This window comes from Botryllus schlosseri, chromosome 6 (assembly GCF_051294905.1).
Source record: "Botryllus schlosseri isolate E-star chromosome 6, Bs_hap1, whole genome shotgun sequence".
NCBI classification, from domain to species: Eukaryota; Metazoa; Chordata; class Ascidiacea; order Stolidobranchia; family Styelidae; genus Botryllus; species Botryllus schlosseri.
The window spans coordinates 4,632,028-4,659,035 of record NC_137241.1 but is presented as its reverse complement, the minus strand read 5'-3'; the positions used below and the strand labels follow the sequence as shown (position 1 = coordinate 4,659,035).

The 27,008-nt window shown below is 41.0% G+C and overlaps 4 protein-coding genes and 1 long non-coding RNA gene across 6 annotated transcripts in view; 1 reads left to right on the top strand and 4 right to left on the bottom strand.

Moving 5' to 3' along the window:
- The window catches only part of LOC145440458 (uncharacterized), a 162,064-nt gene extending 136,395 nt beyond the window's left edge, over positions 1 to 25,669 (top strand). Inside the window, exons 2-7 of one of the 2 annotated variants that reach the window (XM_080318069.1) lie at positions 11,502 to 11,687; positions 13,904 to 13,984; positions 14,262 to 14,465; positions 15,543 to 15,662; positions 17,308 to 17,499; positions 24,460 to 25,669. In XM_080318069.1, the coding sequence (XP_080174195.1) occupies positions 11,507 to 11,687; positions 13,904 to 13,984; positions 14,262 to 14,465; positions 15,543 to 15,662; positions 17,308 to 17,499; positions 24,460 to 24,566 (885 nt within the window). In that variant the 5' untranslated portion in view covers positions 11,502 to 11,506 and the 3' untranslated portion in view covers positions 24,567 to 25,669. Of the gene's footprint in view, positions 1 to 11,501; positions 11,688 to 13,903; positions 13,985 to 14,261; positions 14,466 to 15,542; positions 15,663 to 17,301; positions 17,500 to 24,459 lie in introns of both variants that reach the window. The other variant, XM_080318068.1, reaches the window with a different exon arrangement.
- Positions 1,749 to 3,887, bottom strand: LOC145442083 (uncharacterized). Its single transcript, XR_013915937.1, has 4 exons — positions 2,298 to 3,887; positions 2,050 to 2,139; positions 1,926 to 1,989; positions 1,749 to 1,797 (listed from the first exon to the last, which is right to left on the bottom strand). It is a non-coding gene; the product is annotated as an uncharacterized LOC145442083 (long non-coding RNA).
- On the bottom strand, positions 6,938 to 9,001 carry LOC145441042 (uncharacterized). The gene is made up of 6 exons (XM_080318827.1): positions 8,596 to 9,001; positions 8,194 to 8,271; positions 7,730 to 7,816; positions 7,418 to 7,504; positions 7,271 to 7,357; positions 6,938 to 7,208 (listed from the first exon to the last, which is right to left on the bottom strand). Exons 1-6 carry the CDS (start codon positions 8,909 to 8,911, stop codon positions 7,039 to 7,041), a joined length of 825 nt encoding a protein of 274 aa, XP_080174953.1. The 5' UTR covers positions 8,912 to 9,001; the 3' UTR covers positions 6,938 to 7,038.
- On the bottom strand, positions 17,934 to 20,335 carry LOC145440461 (uncharacterized). The gene is made up of 3 exons (XM_080318073.1): positions 20,210 to 20,335; positions 20,073 to 20,152; positions 17,934 to 18,737 (listed from the first exon to the last, which is right to left on the bottom strand). Exons 1-3 carry the CDS (start codon positions 20,328 to 20,330, stop codon positions 18,477 to 18,479), a joined length of 462 nt encoding a protein of 153 aa, XP_080174199.1. The 5' UTR covers positions 20,331 to 20,335; the 3' UTR covers positions 17,934 to 18,476.
- LOC145440462 (uncharacterized) lies at positions 20,339 to 22,732 on the bottom strand. The gene is made up of 6 exons (XM_080318074.1): positions 22,185 to 22,732; positions 22,036 to 22,127; positions 21,838 to 21,972; positions 20,925 to 21,033; positions 20,670 to 20,864; positions 20,339 to 20,599 (listed from the first exon to the last, which is right to left on the bottom strand). The coding sequence occupies exons 5-6, from the start codon at positions 20,850 to 20,852 to the stop codon at positions 20,351 to 20,353; spliced, it is 432 nt and encodes a 143-aa protein (XP_080174200.1). The 5' UTR covers positions 20,853 to 20,864; positions 20,925 to 21,033; positions 21,838 to 21,972; positions 22,036 to 22,127; positions 22,185 to 22,732; the 3' UTR covers positions 20,339 to 20,350.
- Positions 25,670 to 27,008: the final 1,339 nt, after the last annotated feature.

The window sequence follows — 27,008 nt, the reverse complement described above, 5'->3', positions numbered from 1 at the left end:
TGGCTACGCACCTGGGGTTTTAATGCCGACAACGCGCTGGTTAATATCAGTCCGCCGGGGCCTACGGCCTACCTATGCCCCGATCAGCCAGCCGAATTTGATTGTAAAATGGTGCGCTTTTAATTATCCACGTGTTATTGCAGCAAGAGCAATATGGGCGCATGCCGCGGCCATATCAATAGAAATACATATCCCAAAGGTTTGAAATGCGATCTGCGATATGGTTGCGCTCGATAGAGTCCGTCCAGCAATGAAGTTAATTGGAACATAGAAGGTTCCCGTTGAAACTAATAGAATAAATTCAGAATTTGCGCCACCGAGAATATCGTGTTGCATCAATATTTGACAACGTAATTCAACGCCGTGCACTGTACAATGCGCAGCATTAATAACAAATCAAACACTGACAAGTGACACCGAGGGAATGCGAGTGTATAAAGAAGACAAGAATTACTAGCCTTCAAATGATAGCAAACGAAAAAGCGCGCATCTAATCAGTAATTCCTCAACTTGCGTACATCACGATGGGGTTCCGAGTCTGACATCGCGACAATTGTTTGCTCATTATAAAGACGTTTGAGCTGCATTGTTGCATTTCCCGATAAAAGTTGACAAAGCCATGTTACAGTAATGAATATGCCATATGCGCACTTTGCGCAGGAATGACTTTTAATTCGCAGGCATAGGCTACGTACACAAGCACACTGTCGTATTCTGCTCTCCAAGCCTCCAATTAAAGAGACTATCACGAAACTCGAGAATTATTTTGTAAACCAATGTGCGCGCAAATACAATTTGATTAAGAGAAGGAGAACGTGAATTCGCTCGTCTGGTCCAGGGATATCTAAAACTAGATATCCCTGGTCTGGTCGCGAGAGAAGATGGTGTTTCTCAGCGCAAGCGTGTCGAAATCGACGTCGTAAACGACGTTGCTTCGATTGTCTCATTAGTGATTTAGGGTGGATTGCACAGATGCCGATTGAAAAGTAATCACCGATTGCCTTAATCGGCGATAATTTAATCAGCGAGTAAGGTCACCTGGTGACTCTGTGGTACAGATACGGATTCGCCTGTGAGTTATCTTATCGCGGATTACTGACGCAAATCGACGCAAATGACGTACGTTAGCAATCAGCTGTTTTCGGTCGGTGGCGATATGAACTGTGTCGTCATAAGGGAGAGACGCGCTCTTCATAGATATGTATGTTTAGTTGATGTCATGTGCGTATAGCAGCTAACTAAACTGTCGCTATTGCACAGTGTAAGGTTATGAACGCCAGAACGCGTCAGAACAAACGTTTTGAGGTTACGAAAAGAGGTATTGTAGGAATAGCGTACCAAAATCATCGTCTTATATCGGTATTGCTATGCCAGAAACTCTACTACAAATTTCGTATATTGCAGGACATTTATCTCATTACTCAGGGATATCTAGAACTAGATAGATACTTTTCAGATAGAATTTTATTTTCCGTTTATTGGTGCATTTGTCATGATAGCCGCTTCACCAATGTGAAGATATACAAATTGAGCTCATACACACACATTTGCATACGATTTTGATTTCTCCATACCAATGACAATCGGCTCTGCAGGAGTGTAGAAGTAAATTTCAGCCATTGCAAAGATCTAACTGTTGTGCAATGTGCTGTACAAACAGTAAAGCATTTATGTTACAATTTTGCAATGCAAAGTTATCTGCTGTTACCCAGTTGAGTAATCTTGTTTGTTGACAGCCAAACCTCACTTCAGTTTATCAAGAATTTGGTCAACCAGTTTCTGTTACTTGAGAGGCATCTGCAATTCAAAATATTCCATTCTGATATCATGCTGCTCCTTTGCCATTTCCAGGACGCTCATTTCTGAACACCACATTTTGATCACCAAAATTATAGTTAAAATATGATTTTTTTTCATCAACACACCTGGCTCTCTTTTTCGAGACAATTGGTGTTGAGCTTTTTGTGTTCTCTGTTTCATCTTGCATATCTGAATGTAGTAATGAATAAACTGTGGGTTGCATCACCATCATTGTATGCTAACACTTACCGGTCTGGTGTTCCATCCTGAAGTCTGTCGAGGGAACTGAAGGAAGCGTCACATCGCCATCAACAACGAAAAGGGTAGCAATTTCATTTGCTGCAAGAAAACTATGGTTAACAACAGTTGTATTGAAACTCAATAGAGCAATGTTAATGTCAATCAAAACAACCCGCAATGTTCTATTTGAAGTATTCGTGTGGCTATGTTAGTACCAACACGATTCATATGGATTTCAAATTAGTACCTCAACTTACCATCGCTGTTGTGACATGAAGAACCGGCTTCTGTGTTCATATCCTCGTCGATGATGAAGGTGCAAACTGAATCTTCGAACATGCATCTGAATAGACATTTTATTCAAAAATTTTAGTTAGAAATACCTTAGAATAGTTACTTTCAAATTATTTTATCACGGTTTATCTTAACCTCGCGAAACATAGGAAGGATGGATGACTAAAATCATGACTTGACTCGAGTTGGAATAGGATGAATGGATTTGACTCGAGTCACTGCTTCAATATGACATACGGTATATGAGAAATCCTGACTCGAAGTCAAATCTTCAAGTCGGGTTGCAAGCCTAACAATAATATGGCCAACGATACTGCTCAGGCACCTGCACAGTAGCAAAGCCAGACTGTTACACGTTAAAATTGGATGCAAGTTCCTCTGTCATTGGTTGTAACATATTAAAAAAGTTTACGTCCTAAATGCACTCACCATTGTTCTTGTGACTATCGAATACGCAATTGTAGTCATACCGATGTTTCAAACATTCAATTTGAGATGGAATAAGGTCTGAAAAGTGATAATAAATATACCAGTACTATAAAAATCAATTGCAGATTGATCAAGGAGCGGTTCAGATTAGGAATTTGCTGAGCAGTGTTCCCCATGTGTTGTTTTCGTATAGCTGATGACGTGCAGCAGTCTCTGGATATGGTTAGTTTGTTGGGAATTACAAAAAGACAATAAATCCATGTTTCTCATGATCATCAAAATTTGTCTATTCAGTTCAAAACGAGCGTTAAAACGTTGAGTATGAAGCACGCAGAGAGTCACGATAAACACAGATGGAAACAATACATCTCCTACTGCGAATTTTAAAGAATTGTCAGTAAAATTTCCTATCGAAAACCTTTTCCAAGGAGTTCGTCAACTGGAGGTCGGCCAGTTTTGGCCCGTTCGACGCGTCGCGATGCATATAACTTTTTTGCTTTTCGTTTCAAAATTTTCAATACATTCTGGATTCGGCCAGTTGTACGGCTGCATGCGCAGGACCGGTATTCATAGCTGCATATTTCTTACTGATTACATCTCAGGCCGCATCTTTTTGTTTTGCCGTCAGTCTTTTTGTCTTCTTTGGTTTCAATTTATTGTTCTATCAATTTAATTATTCTAAACTTTTCCTGTCTGTTGCAATCTTCCGTCCTCGTATTTTATTTCCAAAGTATACTATCGAATTCTGTACAATCTGTAAAAAATGCCATACCGGTAATCATAGCATAAGGTACTATCGGCTGTGGTAGGCCCACGCCCATAATATGCCCCAACAGTTGTAGTAGTGTCTGAGTACAATGTTTTCAGCTAATACCGCAACTGCACGTCAGAGCATCCAGTTAACACCATCTCAATACCAAATACTAGTGTACCTGTAGCCAGCCCAGACCGCAGTCTACGCGAAGCACACAGCCGATTAACTTTCTAGACACCTCGCTCGGCGGATAACATTTGGTCGATTAAAATTCACCGATTAGTGGCAGATCGGCATCTGTGCCACGGAAGCCAGCCGATTACTGACGTTTAATCGGCGATTAGGCATTAATCGACATCTGTGCAATCCACCCTTACTAATCACGGATTAGAATTTATTGGGGCGTTGAGTTCGTCGTCGCCGAAGAAGCTGCGTATTCAATTATTGGTGCGCGACTTCCGCGTATCGGTTAATGGTAAATACTTGGCATTTACGCGCTATCACGGACTCGTTAATTGACAGCGCTGACGATTAGAAATAGCAGACCGCGGGCGTTTAATATTATTGCATGGGGTGTCCGCCACCCTATAAATGTGCAATGGGGTGGCTGCGCCACCACGTAACTCGGCGCTTATGGGCAGGACATATCCGATTATAGGAGCCATAGGGTAAGGGTTTCTCGCATGTATGGTCGAGGTCTTCATATTCATATTCACAGTGGATGCCACAGTTTTAGCGACAATCGTATACTTACATCAGTTTCAAGGTTTCGTATCAAAAATCACCGGCCGGTGATACAATTGTTAACCGAGCTGTTAGTGCATGCATCTGGCGATGTCTGTATCAAGTGGATTGTAGGCCGTCGTAACTTAGGGTTACCATATCTTGGGAATCTGAAAAGAGGACAATTTAAAAAAAAAATAATTCAGACTTAGAATACTGGAGTAAAATCCTGAAAAAATAGTAACTTTTTCCTGACGGCGTGATATATTCCGTTGGTCGACTAAAAAGTTCATTTTTCTTGCTGTAGTCTCGAAAACCCCTTCGGTCAGGTATTTGCCCGCTGATTTCCTATATCTCGGTCCAATTTACACGTACGTTTAACCAAAATTCTCAAAAAGGAGGACAAATTCTCAAAGAGGACATTGAGGGTGGATTGCACAGATGCCGATTGAAAAGTAATCACCGATTGCCTTAATCGGCGATAATTTAATCAGCGAGCAAGGTCACCTAGTGACTCTGTGGTACAGATACGGATTCGCCTGTGAGTTATCTTATCGCGGATTACTGACGCAAATCGACGCAAATGACTTACGTTAGCAATCAGCTGTTTTCGGTCGGTGGCGGTATGAACTGTGTCGTCATAAGGGAGAGATGCGATCTTCATAGATGTGTAGCCTATGTTTAGTTGATGTCAGTGAAGTTGTTGTATGAGGTTTATTCGTTGCAGATCTAACTAAACTGTTGCCACTGCATAGTGCTAGGTTATGAACGCCAAGCTTCCCCTTCTACTGTAGAAAATGCGAAGCCAGAATAAAAACGTTTCGAGGTTATGATAAAATGTATTGTAGGACTAGACTACCAAAATCATCGTCTTACCGGTGTAGCTATGCCAGAAACTGTACATATCCTACTGCAAATTTCGTATATTGCATGGCATTTATCTAACTACGTTTAATAAGGAATTTCATTTTCCGTTAACACGTTTATTGATGCAGTCGTCGCGATAGCCACTTCACCAATGTGAATATTTATAAATTGAGTTCATACAAAACATCTGTGTAGATTCTGCAGAACATACATTAGCATCAGATTTCTCCATACCAATTGGTTCTGAAGGAGTGTAGAAGTATATTTCAGCCATTGCAAGGATTTAACTGTTGTGCAATGTGGAGATGTTATCCTACAATAAGCATATGCATATTTGCTCAAATGCTGTGAAAATAGGTATGCATTTATGATACAATTTTGCAATGCAAAGTTAACTGCTGTTACCCAGTTGAGTAATATTGTTAGCTGACAACCAAGCCTCTCTTCAGTTTATCAATAGTTTTACAGTGACCAAAAAATTCAATACAACCTGTTTTAATAGAAAGCTACACCAATATAGTCAAATAACAACCGAGAAGAACAATGGATCCATACCTCGATGTTCTTGCTACGCTCCGGAGGTTAGAGAGTCTTGTAGAAGAAAGAGTGCCAAGAAGATTGGTCAAAGACAGAGCCAATCCACTGGAATGTCTGACTGATGAGAAATTTGTCGATAGGTATCGGCTGTCAAGACAATCCACTGTGGATTTACTGTCCATTATCAAAGATGATTTGACGTATGAAAGTAGTCGATGTCATGCTATCCCGCCCCACTTCCGGCTGCTTGTCACCCTTCGCTTTTTTGCTGCGGGTCATTTCCAAAGGACTGATGGTGATTTGATACCAATGGATAAGAGCAGTGTTTGCAGGATTGTAGCCTACATCAAGTGTCGAGGGCGATAGCTGGCAAAAGACATGCTTTTATGAAATTCCCTTCAACACCACAGGAAGTGCGTGCCCAAATGAACGCGTTTTATGAGGAACATCAATTCCCAGGAGTAGTTGGCCTGGTTGATGGTACCCATGTCCGAATTTGCAGTCCTGGCGGTGACAACGCTGAATTGTATCGTAATCGAAAAGGCTATTTCTCAATTAATGTACAACTTGCCTGTGATTCCAATATGGAATTCATTCATGTGGTATCAAGATGGGCAGGAAGTACACATGATAGCAGGGTCCTTGAAAACAGTACTCTTCCCATGGCAATTCAAAAAACTGATGGTGTTCTACTTGGAGACAGTGGCTATCCGTGCTTGCCATACCTCATGACCCCTATTTTAAATCCATCCACTCTGTCGGAATCAAGATATAATAAGTCCCACATTGCCACCCGTATTAAAATAGAAAGGACTTTCGGGGTATGGAAACAAAGGTACCGATGTCTAGCAATACCTCTTCGTACCAAGCTGCAAAATTCTTTCACAATTATTGTTGCGACTGTTTGCCTGCATAATTTTTGTATGAGGCGGAGGGAAATTGATCTGAGCGAATACACCGCGGAGGTTAGCGACACCGATAACGTGACAGCACAACCGAGCACGACTTCAGGCAACATGAAGCGGAGAGAGATTGTGCAAAATCACTTTTCTTGAGTGTCTATATCAATTCATCTATTGTTTGAACATCAATAATCACACATTCAATTCCTGGTCAATTACTTTTATTACCAGATCCAGTATGCTTTACTCAGAATTGGACAACTAGAAAATTAGCACAGAATTATAGATATGGTAGGTATTTTGTAATTAAGTTAGAATGGGGATATCTGAATATGTCAAAATTTGGAAATTGAATCGCTTTATTGGAGGTTTCTGCTGTAGCATTTTCAGCAAAACCAGAAATTTGGTTGGAATTATATTACCATCATTTCGCACTAACTAGTCTAATTAGACAGCCAATTAACTAGTTGTCCAAGTCTGGTTTTTGTTGTTCTATTTCGTTTCGTCGCTGTATTTTTTCAATTTTGCTGCGTGCAGTTCTTTTGCCATTTCCAGTTTTTGCTTTTTAATTTCCAGTTTCTCCCGTTTGACATGCATCTTCAATTCGAAATACTTCATTCTGATATTGTGTTGCTCCTTGGCCATTTCCAGGACACTCATTTCTGAACACCACATTTTGATCAGCAACATTATGATTAAAATATAATTTTTTCTCTCAACACACCTGGCTTTTCCAGACTTTGAATTCTGGCCCTCTTTTTTGAGACAATCGGTGTCGATCTGTTTGTTTTCTCCGTTTCCTCTTGTATATCTGCATGCAGCAATGAATAAACTGTGGGTTGCAATATTGTATGCTAATGCTAACACTTACCGGTCTGGTATTCCATCGCAAAGTCTTTCAAGGGTACTGAAGGTAGTGTTACATCGCCATCAACGAAAAGAGCAGCGGTTTCATTTGCTGCAAGAAAAGTACGGATAACAACAGTTGTATCTTGATAGAGCATGTTGTTGTCAGTCAAAACAACCTCCAATCTTCTATTTGAAGTATTCGTGTGAGAGAGTCTTTATTTTAATCCAACCAAAATACATAACACACAGCAGTGATGGTGGTACAGAAAATATGCTTACACAGTATTCGGCTACGTTGGTACCAACATGAATTGAAATTACTACCTATACTTACCATCGCTGTTGTGACATGACGAGCCAGCCTCTGTGTTCACATCATCGTTAATGATGAAGGTGCAGATTGAATCCTGGGAATATCCATCTGAATAAAAATGCAATGCTTCAGAAGAACAGTAAAATCTATGAAGGCCTACAAAACTTGTTACTGGACTGCTAATACATGCTTCAGTATGAATCTTTCTCAAATATCTAGAAAATTTTAGTTAGAAATACATTAGAAAAGTTACTTTCAAATTTTTCTTTCATGGTTTATCTTATCATCGCGAAACATAGGAAGGGCGGAAGACTAAAATCATGAATTGAGTGGAGTTAGAATTATCAGTTTGGAATGGGATGAATTGAGTTGACTCGGTTCACCGCTTCAATATGCCAGACTGTTACAAATTAAAATTTGATGCTAGTTCCTCAGCCGTTGGTTGTAATAGTTAGCCTATATATTCAAAAAAATAATGTGCTCACCATTGTTTGGGTAGCTATCCAATACACTATCGTCGTCATACGGATGTTTCAGACTTTCAATTTGAGATGGGATAAGTTCTGAAAGGGATAATAAATATACCAGTTTTATGAAAACAAATGCAGATTAATCAAGAAGCGGTTCACATTCGAGATTCGCTGAGCAGTGTTCCCCATGTGCCATTTTCGTATAGCTGATGTGCAGCAGACTCTGGATATGGTTAGTTTTTTGGGAATACAAAAAGACAATATATGTATGTTTTTCAAGCTCATCAAAATTCATATATTCGGCTCAAAACGAGCGTCAATATATGTATGAAGCACGCTGCGAGTCACGATAAACACAGATGGAAACAATAAATCAGCTAATGCGAATTTTTCAGAATTGCCAGTCAAGTTACCTACCGAAAACCTTTTCCAAGAGGTCGTCAACTGGAGGTGGCGGTGGGCCACCACCAGTTTTGGCCCGTTCCACGCGTCGTGAGGCATAAATCTTTTTTGCTTTTTGTTTCATATTTTTCCATGCATTCTGGATTTGGCCAGTTGTCCGCGCAGGACCATTATTCATGGCTGCATATTTCTTGCTGATTGCATCCCAGGCGACATCTTTTTGTTTTGTTGTTTTGCCATCTGTCTTTTTGTTTTCCACAGTTGCAATATATTCTTCAATCAACTCTATTATTCGAAACTTTTCTTGTCTATTGAAATTCTCCGTCCTCATACTCTAATTCCAAAGTATACTACCGATTTTTATGCAGCCTGTAAAATGGCATACCGGTAATCATATCATAACGTACTCTCAGCTGTGGTGGGCCTTATTATATGCGCAAACAGTTGTAGTAGTGTCAGAGTACAATAATTCCAGCTAATACCGCAACTGCACGCGAGAGCTTCTACTCAACACCATCTCAGTACCAAGCACAGGTGTCTATAGCCAGCCCAGACAGCAGCCACGCCGCGAAGCACACAGCCGATTAACTTTCTAGACACCTCGTTCGGCGGATAACATTTGACCGATTAAAATTCACGGATTAGTGGCTAATCGTTATCTGTACCACGGAAGGCAGCCGATTACTGACGTTTAATCGACGATTACCACTTAATCGACATCTGTGCAATCCACCCTTAGGCGTCCTCCGAGGACACTTTCAAAAAAGTACAAAAATAGGACAAATCCTCTAAAAAGATGACGTATGGTAACCCTATCGTAACTGCACGAATCATACTATACCGCCGTTTTGCGAAGTTTATAGCGGATTGTCAGCCAGCAGTCAACGAGACGGATTAATCTGCGTCTCACCTGGTTCTTGCTTCTACGCGCTGTCATTGTATGGGAAGCCAAATTTCACATTCCTGGGTGATTTTGAATGGGTTCTAATCAGGGTTGTGACTCAAGTCAGGGTGGTGACTCTACTTGAATCGAGTCATATTTTTAACTGCGTAAAATGACTCGACTCGAGTCAGTTTTCGTATTGACTCGACTTGTACACGAGTCAATGTGCATGACTCGAGACCAGGACGGCCAAGACAGACAGACAGACAGACAGACAGATATTGTAATTTCGAAGAATAGTAAAGTTGCAACTTTAATGGTGTATCGTCTATCAGTCGTGACACTTGGAAAATAGGGCCAGAAACTGCTAAGAATGAGGAAAATTACTCTATTATAAATGCGAGCCATTCTGTATCACTTGAGCAGAGTTTTAAAAAAAAGTGGATTGAACCGGATTGAACTGAAAACTGAACCGTGAACATAATGACTATGACTCGGACTCCATCCTCTACCTACTAGGTGCCTCGGACTTGGACTGGACTCGGTGGTGAAGTGAAAATGAGTCGACTTGACTCGAGTCAAAACTGTAAAAGTGATATTGACTTGTCCCTCGGAACCTTGTGACTCGAGTCCGAGTTAAAGTCTTTGTACAAACCGTTGATTTTTCAGTTCAAGTAATGTTCCGACAACTTTGTCAACTCTGCTAGGGTGATATAGAATGCCTCGCGTTCAAAGCATATTAATGTTCCTTGCCCTTAACAGTTCCTGGCCCTATTTCTCATATACATAGATGAAATTCCAATAATATGGCAACTTTACCAAGTTACAATAAAATGGCTGCCTTGGCCGTCCTAGTCTCGACTCTCGAGTCATATGACTTGGTTGATTCAATACACAAAATGACCCACGTCAAGTCGAGTGTTATTTGATATCGTGACTCGAGTCATTACATCCCCGCTGCCTTTATTCATGTTCCTGCAACTAACAATCGATTTTGTGCATAATTCGGACAAACCGTTTCGTCACTAAAGCCGGCCAAAAGCGAGCGGAAAGAATGTGTCCGAACTACGCGGAGTCGACTGTAACTGGTCGTCTGATACATGTATTTCATTCTTCAAGCAAAATGGGTGATTGCGATCTTCGAGTGGCGCACTATGTCATTAACTCACAGTGGCGATTCGGTGCAGTTGTAGTTGTAGGAGATGAACTGGCGAACTGCTCTGTCAACATTTTCGCGACAGCGTGTGATAGTTTTCATTTACGGTTTATCCCAACATATTCCGTTGTGATTGAATACACTAAATATCGCAAAACTATGACAGTGTCTTTAGGACATCACCTGGCAAAGGTAGCCTTCTTATAAAATTACCATTACATACCAATACCATTACATACCAAAACGGCTCTATGGTTGCATCTTGAACGAAGTGTTTTCGCCCCAATTATTTAACACCACTCAGCCTCACGTAGGGTTGCATTTAAAACAAAAATCAATTTAAAACAAACCTGCTTAATACAAGGTCCTTGTTTAAAACAATTTTTTTTTATTTTTTATTTTATTTTCAAGCCATGGCGTCACAAATATTTAATTGTGACGTCATAGGAGATTAATATTGACAATTGAAAATATAGGGTAAATATCTCCTTTGACGAAATATTTACCTACTATAGCTGTTGAACCGACTATTTTAAGGGCTGCAACCATCCCGTATCGTATACGTCGGCGATATCGGGTGGCAGTCGCCCGTAGGCTCATACAACATGGTTTTGGTGCGTATGTACACAATTATGGCATAATTATACAACTAAAAAAAACACAATTTTCGTTCAAAATGTTTTAAACAAAGCGTTTTAAACAACCTTTTGTTTTAAATGCAACCCTAGCCACAGGACTCCGCAATAAGGAAGTATAATGACGCAAAAATTTTTGCGCGCACAATAATACCGGTTGCTTCACAATGCCTACCGATCGGCCCGACGTACTGTAATACTTCAAATATAGTTTTACGTAATATTCAAATAGTTTTGTCTCTTCTAGAGATCATGTACGCGCTGCACTTGCTTGCTTTGCTAGTTGCGCTTGGCCTTGGTTGTTATATATTCTGGAGCCAATTACATAAAGCGCAACAAGAGGAAGGACAACAGGCAGCCGAAAAACAGCGACTAGCCGAAGAACAACGAGCAGCTGAAGAACAGCTCATAGCTGTGGAAGCGGCAGAGGCCGGTGGGTTTTACTTTTCACAACTCTGTCCAATTGCCATTCGTGTCACGTTGAATTTCAAGCCTTATTAACTTGGATGATGACACTGACTTTATTTCAAGAATATAAGCAATGCTGGTTGGTATGTCTGTTAGTGGCATGCCTGTATCACTATACCGCTTGCAGAATTTTTGATATTATCTTACAATCAGACCTATCCTTATCAGTGCTTTTCAACCTTTTCTAGCGCCATCCGCATTCTTTTCGCGAAAAGAATTACATGCGCACGAACCAACCGAAAATTGAACGCGCATGTGATTTTAAATTTGGGGCAATTACTTTCCTCTGCGCCTCACATTTGTATTACTGTTAATTACTATATTCATATTGTATATTGAAGTTCTGCACCTCCAAGAAATTCTTGTACTACTGTATACTCGGATTACAAGGGCGGTACTAGTCGGTGCCGACTGCCGACCATTTCGAAGACATCACTATCGAAAGTTTCGACCGACCAGCGGCTGTCATTTCCGGCCAAGGTTTTGTCGCCACCGATATTTATGGCCCCGCACCTTCCCAGCGGTATGATGCCCAAAATTTCTCGTCTTTCATGTGTCCCAACGCAGAAGGGTTTGGTGCCATGGCTATCCAAAATTATACTTTTTCGATCCACACTTTAACAAGGGGTATACTTTGCGTTACGGTAACCTGCTAATGTGAGTCTGTAATGTTGGAATTCACTGCTATCTTCGTGCCCCGTACGAATCAAACCGCTATTACGGAAATATGGCGTCTGTTCAGAGAAAAAAAGCAGAAAGTCAATTTTCCGTCATTTTTTCCCCGCGTGTCGCAAGCTTAGACGGTCTGATCCACTGTATGCCTGCCACTAAACCCGCGTTCGAACCAGACTTTTGATTACAGAATAATTATAGTGGGCCAATATTAATTCACTACGGCTGGTGCGAGACAAAGTCATTGTAAAGTCTACGATTAGTGGTGCGTCGTACGTCAAACAAGTTTTTACAATTAAGTCGCAACGACAAAAGTTAGGGAGCCACTGTTCTTGAGTTTCCGATTAGGTTTTTCGATTTATTACACGTCAGAAAAAGTAACTATTAGTTACGATTTTTATCCGCACTCATCGACACCACGCTTGTCATCCCCACTGCAATTTATTTTCCGTTCTGTGCAACAGGTTGAAAAGCACTGATCTATAGTGCAAAATAGAATCGGCCAAATTTAAATGATATTGGGAGGATAACCATTCGCAGATGTACGCCTATCCAGTGTTGGGATGACTCGAGTCATGACTTGACTCGAGTCACTTTTTCGTATGACTTGGCTTGACTCGAGTCACTTTGCTAAAATGACTTGACTTGACTGGACTCGGCGTATCAGAAATGTGGATTGACTCGTGACTCGGAACAAAATTCACGAGTCAATTCCAAGTCATCAAGTAATCGGTGTCGATAAAAATCACTGTATCTTGCATATGTTCGGATTGTTCGCGCAACGCTGGTGTTGCCCGTGAGAGCGAACAATCATTCAATGATCGTGCGTTTTATTGAGCCTCCATTGTTCTCAAATATCACAAATATATTGATCGCAAACGAAATGATCGAAGCTTACAGCCTACGCTGTCGTAAACTATATAGTATAGTAAAGTAATTTAATAGCAAAATGTCTATTTCTGTTCTGTATTCTTAACGTAACCAAACCTTTTGTTTTATTGAAATTGAATTCGAAAATAGTTTATATAGTCCTCAACCATTGGCGCTGACTCGAATTGTATCATATAAATTTGCAAAAGGGTCATGTATTGCATCTTATCAATTCGTTTCTCTATTCTCTATTTTGGCTAGTAACTATAAACTGAGGCTGTGCAATTACTTACGTGGTTTATTAGCTCTACTTATATGTGGGCGATACAGCAGCGCCTTACTTGCGTGTATATCTAACTGTATATTCGTTCATCGGTTCAAAATCAATGACCACTCTATCTGTATTTCAGACAGCTAGCAAACTACAATGACGTAATCACGCCTCATATCTCGTAAAGGCAATTTGACTTGAATTGTGACTTTACTCGTGACTTGACTTGACTCGAGTCACCTTCGAAAATCGATTGACTTGACTTGACTCGAGTCAAAATGTGCAATAACTCGAAATGACTCCTGACTCGAAGGTAGTGACTTGATCCCAACACTGCTATTTACAAATATACATGTATACACTCTCAGAACGTTGGGTGGCTAAAGAGCGACAAGCAGCCGCAGAACAACAAGCAGCTGAAGCAGCAAAGTCCAGACTAGTTAACACCGGTGAGTTGAGGTACACTTTGCACCGCGCGGTCCAATCGTCATAAGCCTCTGGGCTTGCCATCTGATCTCCGCGGTACAAATGCGACACCCGATGAACATACGGCATCCCGTGAAGAAATGGCAATGTACAATCGCATAGCCTTTACGTCTCACGACAGCATTTTTCTATTTTAGTTGTATTGCAGTTTTCCATTGTCCCACTTGCTGAAATGTCAGACCACCCCTTTATGATGCCAATTAAATATCAATAACGGGTGGCCTTCAATTATTATGACAGGACCAAGGCTTTACTACTACAAATCTAAGTTAACCTGGGATAGCAGTGCGGGGTTCTGCCAAGAGATGGATAGCGCCCTCTGCAGCTATGAGCAGCTGTGCCGGAAAATACATAACGGAGCACACTTCGTGCATGGCGTGATTCCTGGGGATCATTGGATAGCGATTAACGGTCGTGAATGGTTGGCAATAGGAACTGCATATGGTTTGTATACTCATTCATCGTCCTCAATCGTTTTACGTTACGAGCGGACGTAGAAATGCAGAAAATATATTGCTACCAACAAAGAAATTGCTTTACCTATGCGCCAGGGTTGTCATTCATACGCCCGTGGGTCGCATCCGGCCCACCAGACGATGTCATCCGTCCCGCGAAGCCGTTCTGAGCAGTTGAAGATGCTTGTATTTAATTATCCTGCGCATTTGTAACAATTGTTGAGAGTGTGTTGTAGCAGACACTTAATCCCTCAAGATAGCCAGTGTTGTACATGATTAAGCCACATTTTAACGGTTTCACTCTAGTTATCATTATAGGAACAAATCAGTGACATTGACGCCCAATTCCATAAAAACCAAAAGGTGCACACTGAGTTCAGAGCTTTATGGAAAAATTGACCAAGAAGCAGTTACCCACAAAAGCGAAAATTCCAATGCGAAACCGTTATATGCAGATTACACTGAGAATATACTAGTTACACAAAATTATAATAATTTAATTATCTGTGATCACGCTGCTGTATAACTTCCGACTCACAAGTTCCCGTCCTCCAGAGAAACCCTGAAAAAGATTTAATATTATTAAACCAAATTCCAGCGTCGCCATTTACAGTCAAAATCTCTTGATTTTCCCACAACACTTGCGTGAGGCCATCGCCAGATTACGGCGTCTGAAAAAAGGAGCATACATATGCCAAGTTATATCGTCGTTAGCGCCACTGTTTTAGTGCCTCATACCTGCACTCAACCAGCAAATCATCGCATTTTGTCAATTCCATTGCTCGCGGATAGAGGTGTTTCTAGAAATGTACCCCTATGATCCTTGATGTAATGTATGTGATATAGTATTATGTATATGCTTGATCATGAAATATTCAAGTGAAAAACAACGGCATGAAGAAACAACTTGGAATCGATTAACTTGTCCGGCTCACGACGCAATTTGAGTTTGACACCCCTGTCCTACACCATAAAACTTCTGTTATCTTGTTGATATGAACTGCCATCGGATAGAAATTGACAGAGATAGGGAAGAGTTGTCTTTGATATTATATCGCATTTACAGGCACGCCGTGTGTCCGTTACAAAAGTTTGGGAAGCCCCGCTACGCTAGGAGACACAATCGAAGCTAAACCATGGAAGGGATACGTGTCTTGTTGTAAAGAAACGATAGAAACGGAGCCAGGTAAGTATATAGCTATAGGTGACACGTATAGACATTGTCATTTCGATTTTGAAGTGCATTTTGTATTGGTATTTGATAGCGCGCATACGGCGTATGCGCGATATGACTCAACACGTTCATGAGAAGGACCCAGACTTGTACACACTAATGGAAAAAGCGCAACTAGAACTGGCACTAGATCTACTCAATTTTTGAAACTCTTAACTAGAACTAGAACTAAAACTAGAAGTAGCCGATTTTCGAAATCCGCAACTAGAACTACTACTTGAAGTAATCAATTTTCCAAATCCGCAACCAAAACTAGAACTACTCAAAAAACCGTAAGTTAGTTGATCATCAACCAACTAAACGGGTAGTTTGTTATAGTCTGCCTGAGTAGCCTACAGATTACATATATTGTACACATATTGTATGCACACATGTGGTAGACTTTTCTTTTGTGACTCACTGATAATTAGGGGTTCCCCGAAGGCTTGTAGATTAGCATAGGGCAGATCTTGGCATTTTACTGCCCGCGGGCCAGATACGGACTATACGTGTGCAGTGCGGAGAAAATTTTGAAGAACAATAAAGTCTGTCCCAAACTACCCTACTTCATAATGATTAACGAAATAATTTGGATTCACATTCGAGCTTTTTTCATTTTGAAAACTTTTTGCAAAAAACATGATTATAACAATGCACCTCAAATCATTTAGCGTGTCAGGGGTAGCCGATACCGGGCGTAATCTATATTCGTAAAAAGGTCGATATAACATGAGTTAATTTAAGTCGGGATTATGGCATAAGCGCGCAGTCATTCGGCTGAAGCTGCGAGAATACGAATTTTGAAACCCCTCCAGCGAAATTACCAAAACAACAGGACGATCTTACCAAGCTACACCGCTTGGCATAGTGACCAAGCTGTAACATCCCTGGTACATTTTGGTGTCTTAATAAAATGACGTGTCAAGGGGTTGGTGTGATTAACCAATGTTTCTCGTTTGCCCATGTTTTGAATAATTGGGTGGGATTGATAGTATATTTGTACTTTTACTCTAAATTCGTAATTGCCTAATAGTAAGACATCCACCCATATACTTGTGTTAACCACGTTATGCATTAATTTCTATTTATAAATTTCCCCATTCTCCATATCTCAACTTATCGCTCCAGACATCGATTTGTTGAGAAATTGCGAATTGATTTCTCATTCTCATTACCGTGAACGCATCACCAGTCCTTTAAAATCTTACTGACAGGAAAATCATCACGTATTCTCAAACTGTGTGTCAGTTACACCCAATTAATTGTGTTAGATTGCCTGATTTCTGCATAATAATTACGAGGTACAGTGCATGCAACCATGTATTGCAACTTGAAATTTTTCTTGTTCGATACCTGCGAAACCCGGGTAACGCAGGTTTAGCAAGTGCATGAAAATCTGATGATTTGAAGATTATTTTAAAACGCACTCGTCGCACTGAAGCATTTGGCCGACAGTTTACTTGATCCGAAAACTATCTTTCAATATGAGCTGGATTCCCGTCTGCAAATAACAAAATTTCCCTTTGAGCCAAAAGTATACAATTAGTAAAAAAACAAAATTCCAGCGACTTCTTGACACATTTTAGATATTTCAAAACAATCCTAATTTCAGCCGTAGCATTCCGATACATTGGAGAGACTGCTACATACGCCTCATCAAGAGATTACTGCGAACATCACGGGAGGCGACTTTGCTATTCCTCGGAGGTTTGCTCTCGAAACAAGCCTGCATACGGTGTGCTTCAAGGCGACCACTGGATACCAGTCAAGGATCGAGAGAACGAATGGTTACAGATTGGAACCCACCATAGTAATAAGAACTTATCATGCTTTTATTCCACAAAACTAGGGTTTGCGAGTAATTCTAGCAGAACGGTAAGACGCACTTCATGCGCTGAATCCAAACTTCTTATGTAGCGAATTATACAAGTAGCCTACACTGTAAAAATTATTGTTGTAAATTTACGACAAAAAGCCTGGTGATTTCCAATACAGGCTTACAACCATAAGCTTGCAAACTCATTACAAGCTAACAGCCATAAGCCTGTAAGCTCACTACAGCCATAAGCCTGTAAGCTCACTATACAGCCACAACCCTGTAAGCTCACTACAGCCATAACCCTGTAAGCTCACTACAGCCATAACCCTGTAAGCTCACTACAACCATAAGCTTGTAGCTCTCTCTCTTTCTCATACCTATAATCTTGCACCTGATACCGGCAGTACTCGACAGTACAACTGACATGATGCACGGTGGTCATAATTGTTCACAAATCAATAGAAAGAACAGGCATTTTGTATACAGCAAATGAATATGAAGCAGAAGCAACACATGCAGCAGGAACAGTAGAAACACCAGCAGTCAGCACAGTATAATAACACAGTATGGAACAATAACAAAAGTGTCACGACTTGGCCATCAGAGACCTATGTTAATAAGATTGAAGAGGTCAAAGTAAAGGCAAGATCACATTATTCAGCATGGGAACTTGGGTAAAACCTAATGTCATAATTTATTGCTCAGGGGCAGCAATTGCCACGTGCTGATACTTCTCGTAGTATAGTAAATGAATGGAAAGTACGCAAGTACTCTGAAACAGTTAATTTGGCCAGATACTAACTTATTCCACTTCTATTTGTACTTTACAGAAGTAGCGGAGTAAAAATTAAGTTCAGAGCAGTTCAAAATGTGATTTAGCACTACAAAAAAGCTAAATTTTCTTGATAACTGATCATTCTTTACATCAATGTCCATTAGTTGTAAAATCAGTCGAATCACTTTCTATATCACATGTTATCACGGATTGAAGTGACTGCAGATGGTACACGCAGTCCCTTGATTTTGCCAATGCAGATGGATAAGAAATGCAATGTGTTATTCACACTGCGCTCGAATTGGATATTACATACCCAATGCAGGGATAGAATGATAGCCAAAGCATATGCAAAATCTACAACGTCATTAATCTCAATCCCATCAAAGTGTACCGTCCATATCTTTTTCCCAGTGTCCAAATGTATGATTGGGTTTGGTGATTCCGAAACATCCTGAAAAGAAAGGTACATCTGTATATTGAAAGGCAATGAGAGTAGTACGACTACTAGAGTAATTTTTTATCAAACAGGTGTAATTGGTCCAACAATGACGAGAACAGCACTTACTAACACACTGGTACTCAACCGGTATGCCGCGACACACTAGTGTGCAATTTATGTCTCGCAAGGGTGCTTCAAGAGATTTCTTCTACATAGGAAATTATGCGCGAAATACTTCCAGTCTTTATACAGCAAATGATCATTAATCTAAATCGGCTCTATCTGACAAATCAAAATTGCTGTCATGCCCAATGTTCCCTCTAAGCTGCGCACAAAAAATTCGAAGTGATAAATTTTTTTTTCGTGGTTACGTACTGTTGTCCAAGTAACCGCGCAGTGAGTGTGTGCTGACTCGTAAAAATTAGAGGGAACATTGGTCCCGCCCGCAATCAATACCCCGCTCGAATTCGCTTTACTCGGCATATCCTCATCGTCTTCCTAATTACCAGCGAGAAATGAACCCACTTGGAAGTGACGGTCCCGTTCAAAAATTTGACGAACATAGCCATCCACATTGCGATTGTTAGGTAGCGTATCAGTACTGCCGTTAAAATGTAGGCGCGAAGTGCAACGTAGCGTTATGTTACAGGTGCCGAATATGAGAATTGAAAAGTATAGTTGATCAAATTATATCAGCTAACACATTTCCCCGTCCCAGTTTGTTGGAACTATAATTGAGCTGCAGGTGGCTGCCAATAGAACTACAGCAGTGGTTCTCAACCGGTGTGCCGTGAGAGATTTCTTCTAAATTTTGAAATTATGTGCAAAATAATTCTAGGATGTAGGAAATGATCAGTATACTACATAAGACTCGATTTGAAGTTTGTACATATGACAAAACGAAATTGCTGTCATGCCATCGTGTGCTCGAAAGGCTGAATTCAGCAGACATGGCGCCGCCTGTGTGACAATGGAGTATTCTGGCAGTTTACAGAGGCGTCAAAAAATGTTGCGAACCACTGTGCTAGTGTGCCGCAAACTATTTTCAATTTTCAAAGGGTGCCGCAAGGTCAAAAAGGTTGAGAACCACTGAACTACAATATTGAGGTATTGCTATCCTCACACGTATTACACGATCTGCGAGGAAATGCGTTAGGCGTCCATGTATACGCCTCTGTATTTGGTAGCGATCGTGTTTGGCCTCTTCAGAGCAATGGTTAATTACATTGCCAATGCGGAAGTGGGCTGAGCTAATTGTCTAACTAATATATCGAACTCTTGGCTTATAATGATCGCAGCAAGGTTATATTCATAGTAATGCAATGACGGTATGTATTTGGTACGAACCTGATCTATAACCAAAAATTTGTCGTATGACTCTTTGAACATTGCAGGCATACCGACCATCCAATTTATTTTCACAGAATCTGAAAAAAATTCTTATTTTGAGACATCCAATAATTTGTATTCTTGAAGCATCGTACCCATCACAGCTGTAATGCTGGTTGGCACGCGACTCCAGTTTATTTTTGTCGCGTGCTGAGAGAATATTGCTTTTTCTTGGATATTGTCCAGTATATTCCGACCATTGTTTATGATCTTCATCCCCTCCAATAGCTGAAACATCAACAATTACCAGTAAACAGAAATCGAACAAATGATATTTTTCTTACCCAATATGATTCTCTCAGCGGATATTCCATAAGAATTTCAGCAGTTGGCATGCAGGCTTCTATGTCAGACCGGCGACCTTTGAAGGTGGCTTTCATGGATTTCAATAGCTCTTCCTTCGCTGGGTTTGACGAACTCGAATCCGACAATATGAATGCCTTGTGTTCAGCTGAACTTTTATCATTGGTCAACGATTCTATTTCCTGAAATTTTTAATTGATATGAATCAGTGGTTCTCAACCTTGAGGCTTCCTTGAAATAGCAGTTTCATACTTCGTCCGCAACATCAGAACTTCTGGGTTTCTTGCATCGTGGGCTTGCCGTAGGCGATTCTTCAGCAGGAAGCCGTCTCCGCGGGCCAGTCCGTCCACACTTCTTTCTGTTTGCTAGGAGAACCGGGTCGTCTGTGTCTTTCATTTTCCGATGCTCGTTATATATTTTGTGGTTGAGTCTCATTATCCATGAGTACTAAAATGTAGCAAATTTGACAGAGTGTGATATTTCCACACTGCAAGCCTCAAAACTTACATATGGCGGAAGAAAATTATCTTCATCAGCCGTAACTAATTTCAGAATTGGATATTTCCGAATTAGAGCTGAACATGCCTCTTTTCTCGCATGCGTTGGCGGAGAAAGTCTGAACAAAAAGTTTACGTATATAATCAACCTCATTGCACTAAAATTGGTACACAGTGAGTTGGGCTGTGGAAGTAACAGAGCTGAACTGGAGTAAAACATGGCCATAGCATCTGAAGGGAGCACAAAGCCACAATCGACGGGAATTATTTTGCGCCCTGTGCGATTTGCCCCACAACTCATAATTAATTATTGCCGCATATAATTCAAATTTAACATTTGAAAATTTTCTCAGCAATAGCCATAACCTTCCTTGCCATCAGACTATCCGTGTCCATGTCTGATAACCACTGCACTGCACTAGTATATAGATCACTAGAACAGCCATTTTCTGCACCCGAGCTGAACTTGCCTGTGTTCTTGATACGAGGGCGGATAATGTCGTAATGGAAGTTTACATGTTTTATGTTATTAAAATCAACGTAAATGCGCCAAATATCAGTTCGGCACTCAGCGCTCAGCACGGTGTGAGCTTGTAGGTTATAGTTGTCACAAGTCACAATGTGCTTCGGGAAATAGTACCTAATAACACTGATGGGTAGTGAGTAATGAAATACTTATAATTTTTCAAATAAGTTGAGGTAGCGTTGGTACAACTTTGTGTCACTTTCCGAGTGAAACAGCATGAAATAACCATCACAGTCACAATCAATTTTCGAAGATTTTAACTTATTTGTAGCGTCATTATCAGTCATTTTCCATTAGTCGTGAATAGGCATCTTGCAATTTCGAAAGCAGTCAGTACCGATTGACAGCTAAAATCTTGTTAAACGTTCACCAAACATATATCTTACAAAATACTTACTCGACTACATCTGTTCATTTTCTTCCGCAGTATAGAGGCTACGAGATCAGTCATGATTGATGAAACATTGTTGCGTTGTTCTGACTTTTGCAGACCACAGGGTAGGCCTACATCTCCAGCACTTTGACATATCACCTGCAAGATAAAATTGTGCTGAATTCTACACCATCAAGTGTATCCGATGGCAGAGTATCTTACCAATTTTGTGTCATTAATAGATTCACAATGCTGACACATCAATTGGAATTACACAGACCATATACAAGGCAAATCTGTCACTTTTGAAGCATCTGTAACACAAATATGCCAAGTAATTAATCAACTAGACCTGTGAGGCCGAAATTTACCTGAATTTCTCTTTAAATTCAATTTTAACTGGCCGTCGTTGGAATCAGCCATCCCAGACAACATCTTAGTAACAGTAACCAATGCTGACATCGTCTACTTCATGGAATACGTCCGCTATAGCAAACAGGACTAATTCTATATTCTGCAAAGTCAACAAATCACATATAATTTTTCTACGTACCAATCTCTTGGCTGCAGTTATCAATTGAGCACGACTGCACAAGAATATATAGGCTATATAATATAGCCATCGCAGCGGTGGAATCCCTTTCAATAAGATAATACTGACTGAAAAACTTGCCAACTTTCCGGGCTCTGCTGTACTCTCACTACGTATTCGCGCCATCTACTACACAAAACGAATTAAGCCGGATATGACGTCAAAGAGTACTCACTAAAGGTGAATGATGCACAACCTCATAATCTGCACATAGATACTACGTCTCTAGCACTTCCTATCTACAAATGACGCGACACATAGCAGCCCTCAATAAGATTCGGCCTGACTATGATCTCGACTCAAGCTGCAACAAACGCTACAGCTGACGGCAAAGCTTCTGCTGTCCACTGAAGCCGAAACGAAAGGAGTCGGCAGGCAACATTTTGGCGGACTTTTACCGAACTGTTCAAGGTTCAACCGCGGCCGTGTCTTTATTTTGTACAATATGCATGAACGATCTGTGATTAAAGTAAGAATGATGAAAAATAATGACCATAATACTTCTGTTGTCTTGAGTATGCCTGCGGTATGTATGGAGTATTATGGACTACGTTTCCAGTAGGACATCAAATCTGGGGCGTATCTAGGGTGTGTTCGGATTATGTTGTCAATCGGAAACCATGTCTGCGGTATATCTGGGGTGCGTTTGGGCTGTGTTATTTCCACTCGAACATCAAGACTAGAGTGTGGCCTACGTGTCCACTTAATCATCTTCATGTCCAATAAACCAATGATGATGTCTGCGGTATGGCTGATGTATGTTGGGGCTGCGTTGGCCCCCGTGGATCAGACCTGGGTCATGTCTGGGGTGTGTTTGGACTGCTTAGACACTCCGACAGCATGTCTGCAGCATATCTGGAGTATAGGCTCGGACTTCGTAGTCAATCGGACATCATGTCAGGGGTGTTTACGGATTGCCTCGACACTCAGACATCATGTCTGGGGTGAGTTTGCAATGCGCTGACACTAGGACATCGTGTTTAGGGCATGTCTGTGGTGTGCTATAACTGTGTTGTCACTCGGAAATCATGTCTGAGGCATGTCTGGGATTTGTTCGTTATTCTCTGTCGACACTCAAAGATCATGTCTGGGTCATGTCGGGGGTGCGTTCGGACTGCGTTGACGCTCTGACATCATGTCTGAGGCATGTCTGGAGTTGGTTCCGACTTCGTTGCCAATCGAACATAATATCAGGGGTGTTTTAGGACTGCTTTGACACTCAGACATCATGTCTGGGGAATGTCTGGGGCATGTCTGGGGTCAGTTTGAACTGCGTTGACACTCTGATATCATGTCTGAGGCATGTCTGGAGTAGCTTCCGACTTCGTTGCCAATCGAACATAATATCTGGGGTGTTTTAGGACTGCTTTGACACTCAGACATCATGTCTGGGACATGTCTGGGCATGTCTGGGGTGAGTTTGAACTGCGTTGACACTCGGACATCATGTCAGAGGCATGTATGGAGTAGGTTCAGACTGCATTTCAACTACGACTTCGTGTCTGGGCATATCGAATGTGTGTTCGAACTGCGTTGTCACCGGAAAATCATGTCTGGGATATGTGTGGCGTGAGTGCTGCGGTCTTCGTTTGAGACACGAACATCATGTATGGCAAAAGTCTGGGGTGTGTTCGGACTGTGTTGACACAGGACATCATGTTTAATAAATGTTTGGAGTATGTTCGGACAGGGTTGCAGATCGAACATCATGCCGGGTGAGTTTGGACTTCGTTTCAACTCAAACGTCATGTCTGGGTCATGTCTTGGTCATATCCGGGGGTGTTCGACCTGCGTTGCCGGTCTGACATCATGTATGAGGTATGTCTGGAGTATACGTTCAAACTTCGTTGTACATTATTGGACATCATTTCTGAAGCATGTCAATTTACAAGCACGACAGCTTGTTATGTGCCTGCATTTGGCGTTTACAACCTCCACAAGCTTGCAGTCCGCCATTACAAGCTGATTACAGGGTACTTTACAACAATAATTTTTACAGTGTAGTTATTGGACTATTGAATGGTTTGATCAATGATATCACCTATCTTATATAGATCTGACGTGCCGCCATCATGGAGTAACGTACACCCGTCCTTCATGGGGACAAAGGACTGACGGAAGCAGCCGTAGTTTTATCGGATATCTGTACTGCTGCAAGTAATCTGAATCCCGCCGAGGTTTTGCTGCCGTAAAAGACCTGCATGTAATTTCAACCAATTCAAACACTTATCAGAATTCCTGCCCGTCAATGGACTAATTTAGCAGTCGGCAGAATCATAGAAAGCGTGGTTCACTGTGTGCCGTGAAAACTGCGAAGTAGGCCTATTTGAGCATAGTTATTGCTCACTGCAAGGCTTTTTAAGAGAAGCTGTCTTGCGTGATTGTAATATATGTTTTAAACGATCGTGGATTTTCCACAGAGCTGCAACTGTGGCCTTCGACACGGCGTTATGATTGCGAGAAACGATATCGCTTCTACTTGACGGGTATTCCAAAATTCAAGAATAGAATATATATGTTCTTAGTGATGATGAAACTTGATAAAGGTGAAAATGGCACCCTCCAGATTCAGTGATAAGCCCGTGAAATTCTATTTTTGAAAATATTGACATACTTTATGCACCACAGAATGAATCTAAGTTTGCCAACCTGAGAAAGATGGTCACGAAACTACTTGTTCTATTAGAGTCCATACATGCATTTATAAGCAAACTTTTCAACCATGAACATTACCAAGACAAGGCTGCGTTCCAATATAACTGATGTTCACGTGCAGTATTTACAAATGGGTTCATAAATACGACGTACAGCCAGAGTTCCAAGAACTTGTTGACAATTTTGATCGCCCACAGGTGTCAGATTGACCTCAACAGCTATTGAAGTACATTAGGTTAATAAATTGGTCTCTATGCTTCAAACTTTACATTAAATTAGGGTTACCATATTTTTGTGGCTCCAATTCCGGACACTCGTCAGCGCCCACTAACGAATTCCCAAATGAAATATGAGCATATTGTCTGTCAATATGATGTCAAGCTAGCAAAGCTTTACCTATCGCCCAGAGGTGGTCACGATCCCGTTCAGGAGTATATAGTTGCGTGTTGTAAGTTGTAACCATTAACGAAGACCGAAACCATATTTTTCGGCCCCTTCCGCCCAAATAAACATTGATCTTGGGCCCACCATAGGGTAATCGATGCAACTTCTAGGATGCGTGCTATATGCATCTGGTCGTCAAATGTTTTGAATGAATTCTGTCAATAATATTGGTTTTTCCATATATCACTTTCTAGTTTTGATCCCCTCTCCGCCCACATGATCAGAGTTAGTGGCAGAGCAGGTGGAGGATGATGACTTCGAAAATGCAGGGAGCGTAATTGTACATCGTTAAGTCATGTACAGGTCACACCGATAAGATTATTCATCACCTGATGCCGGTGCGCAACACTGAACTATATAAACGCCACATATCCGGTGATTTCCAACCTTTTATGATCGCGACTCCATTTCCAATTTGAAATTGTTCCGTGGTCCAGCTCAAAATTTGATAAGCTGATTACTAAAAAAGGTCAGCAGCTTTGTCCAGACTTACTCACAGCCTATTTTGGAAGCTGAATACGTTCAACATCTACGCGAACGCCAGAATAAAGGCAAACGACCCGCCAGGTTTAGAACCACTATCTTTGAATAAAGCCTTTACACGACTCTAGGAAATACCGTTCTCCTATAAATGCGATTACAATTAGTCTTATTTCAGTAAATGAAGGTTATTATTATGTATTTTATTGCAGTTTTTGCAAGGCCCCGTTAGTCCCCATATTAAAATCAATATTTGCGATACTTAATGACGCGCGCAGCGCGAAAAAAAACGTCAAGTATAGCATAAATATGTCTAAAAATAATGTTATGTTGATTACGAAAAAATTATGATCCCACTTCAACCCTTCAAAATTCTGGACATTTAAGCAAATTTTAAAATTTCCTCCCGGACGCAGTTTGAACATTGAAATCCCGGACATGTCCGGGAAATTCCGGACGTATGGCAACCCTACATTACATAGGTTTATTCCTTGCATAGGTTGATAAATATGCCATTAATGTACCGATTCTATAATCCCGCCCGCCAAGTAGGCTACTTCATTTTGCCATATCAGGCCCGCCGACCGAAGAAGTTGCCCGACCCTGGGATATATGAAAAGCACTGTTATTTAACTATCAATTCTTTGCTAGTAGAGCTCCGGTAATTACTAATAATTATCACCAAATTGAATTTGCGCAGCCGGCAATATTCCATACATGATATTTGGGCAATAAGGCAAGCGCAACCCCACATGATATGTAACTCGACTTGACTTCATTATATTTACACGTTGACTCGATTGTACTTGAGTGCATGACTCGAACAATTTATAGCCTACGACTCGAGACTCGGACGGTCATTATGACTTTGAAGAATAGTAAAGTTACCACATCATTGGTATCGTCTGTCAGCACTGCTGCTACTTGAAAACTAGAGACTCTTAAGAGTGGGGAAAATTAGTCTATGTGAATGCCAGACATTTGATGTCGCCCAAGTCGAGTCCGACTCGAGCAGGGTTGTAAC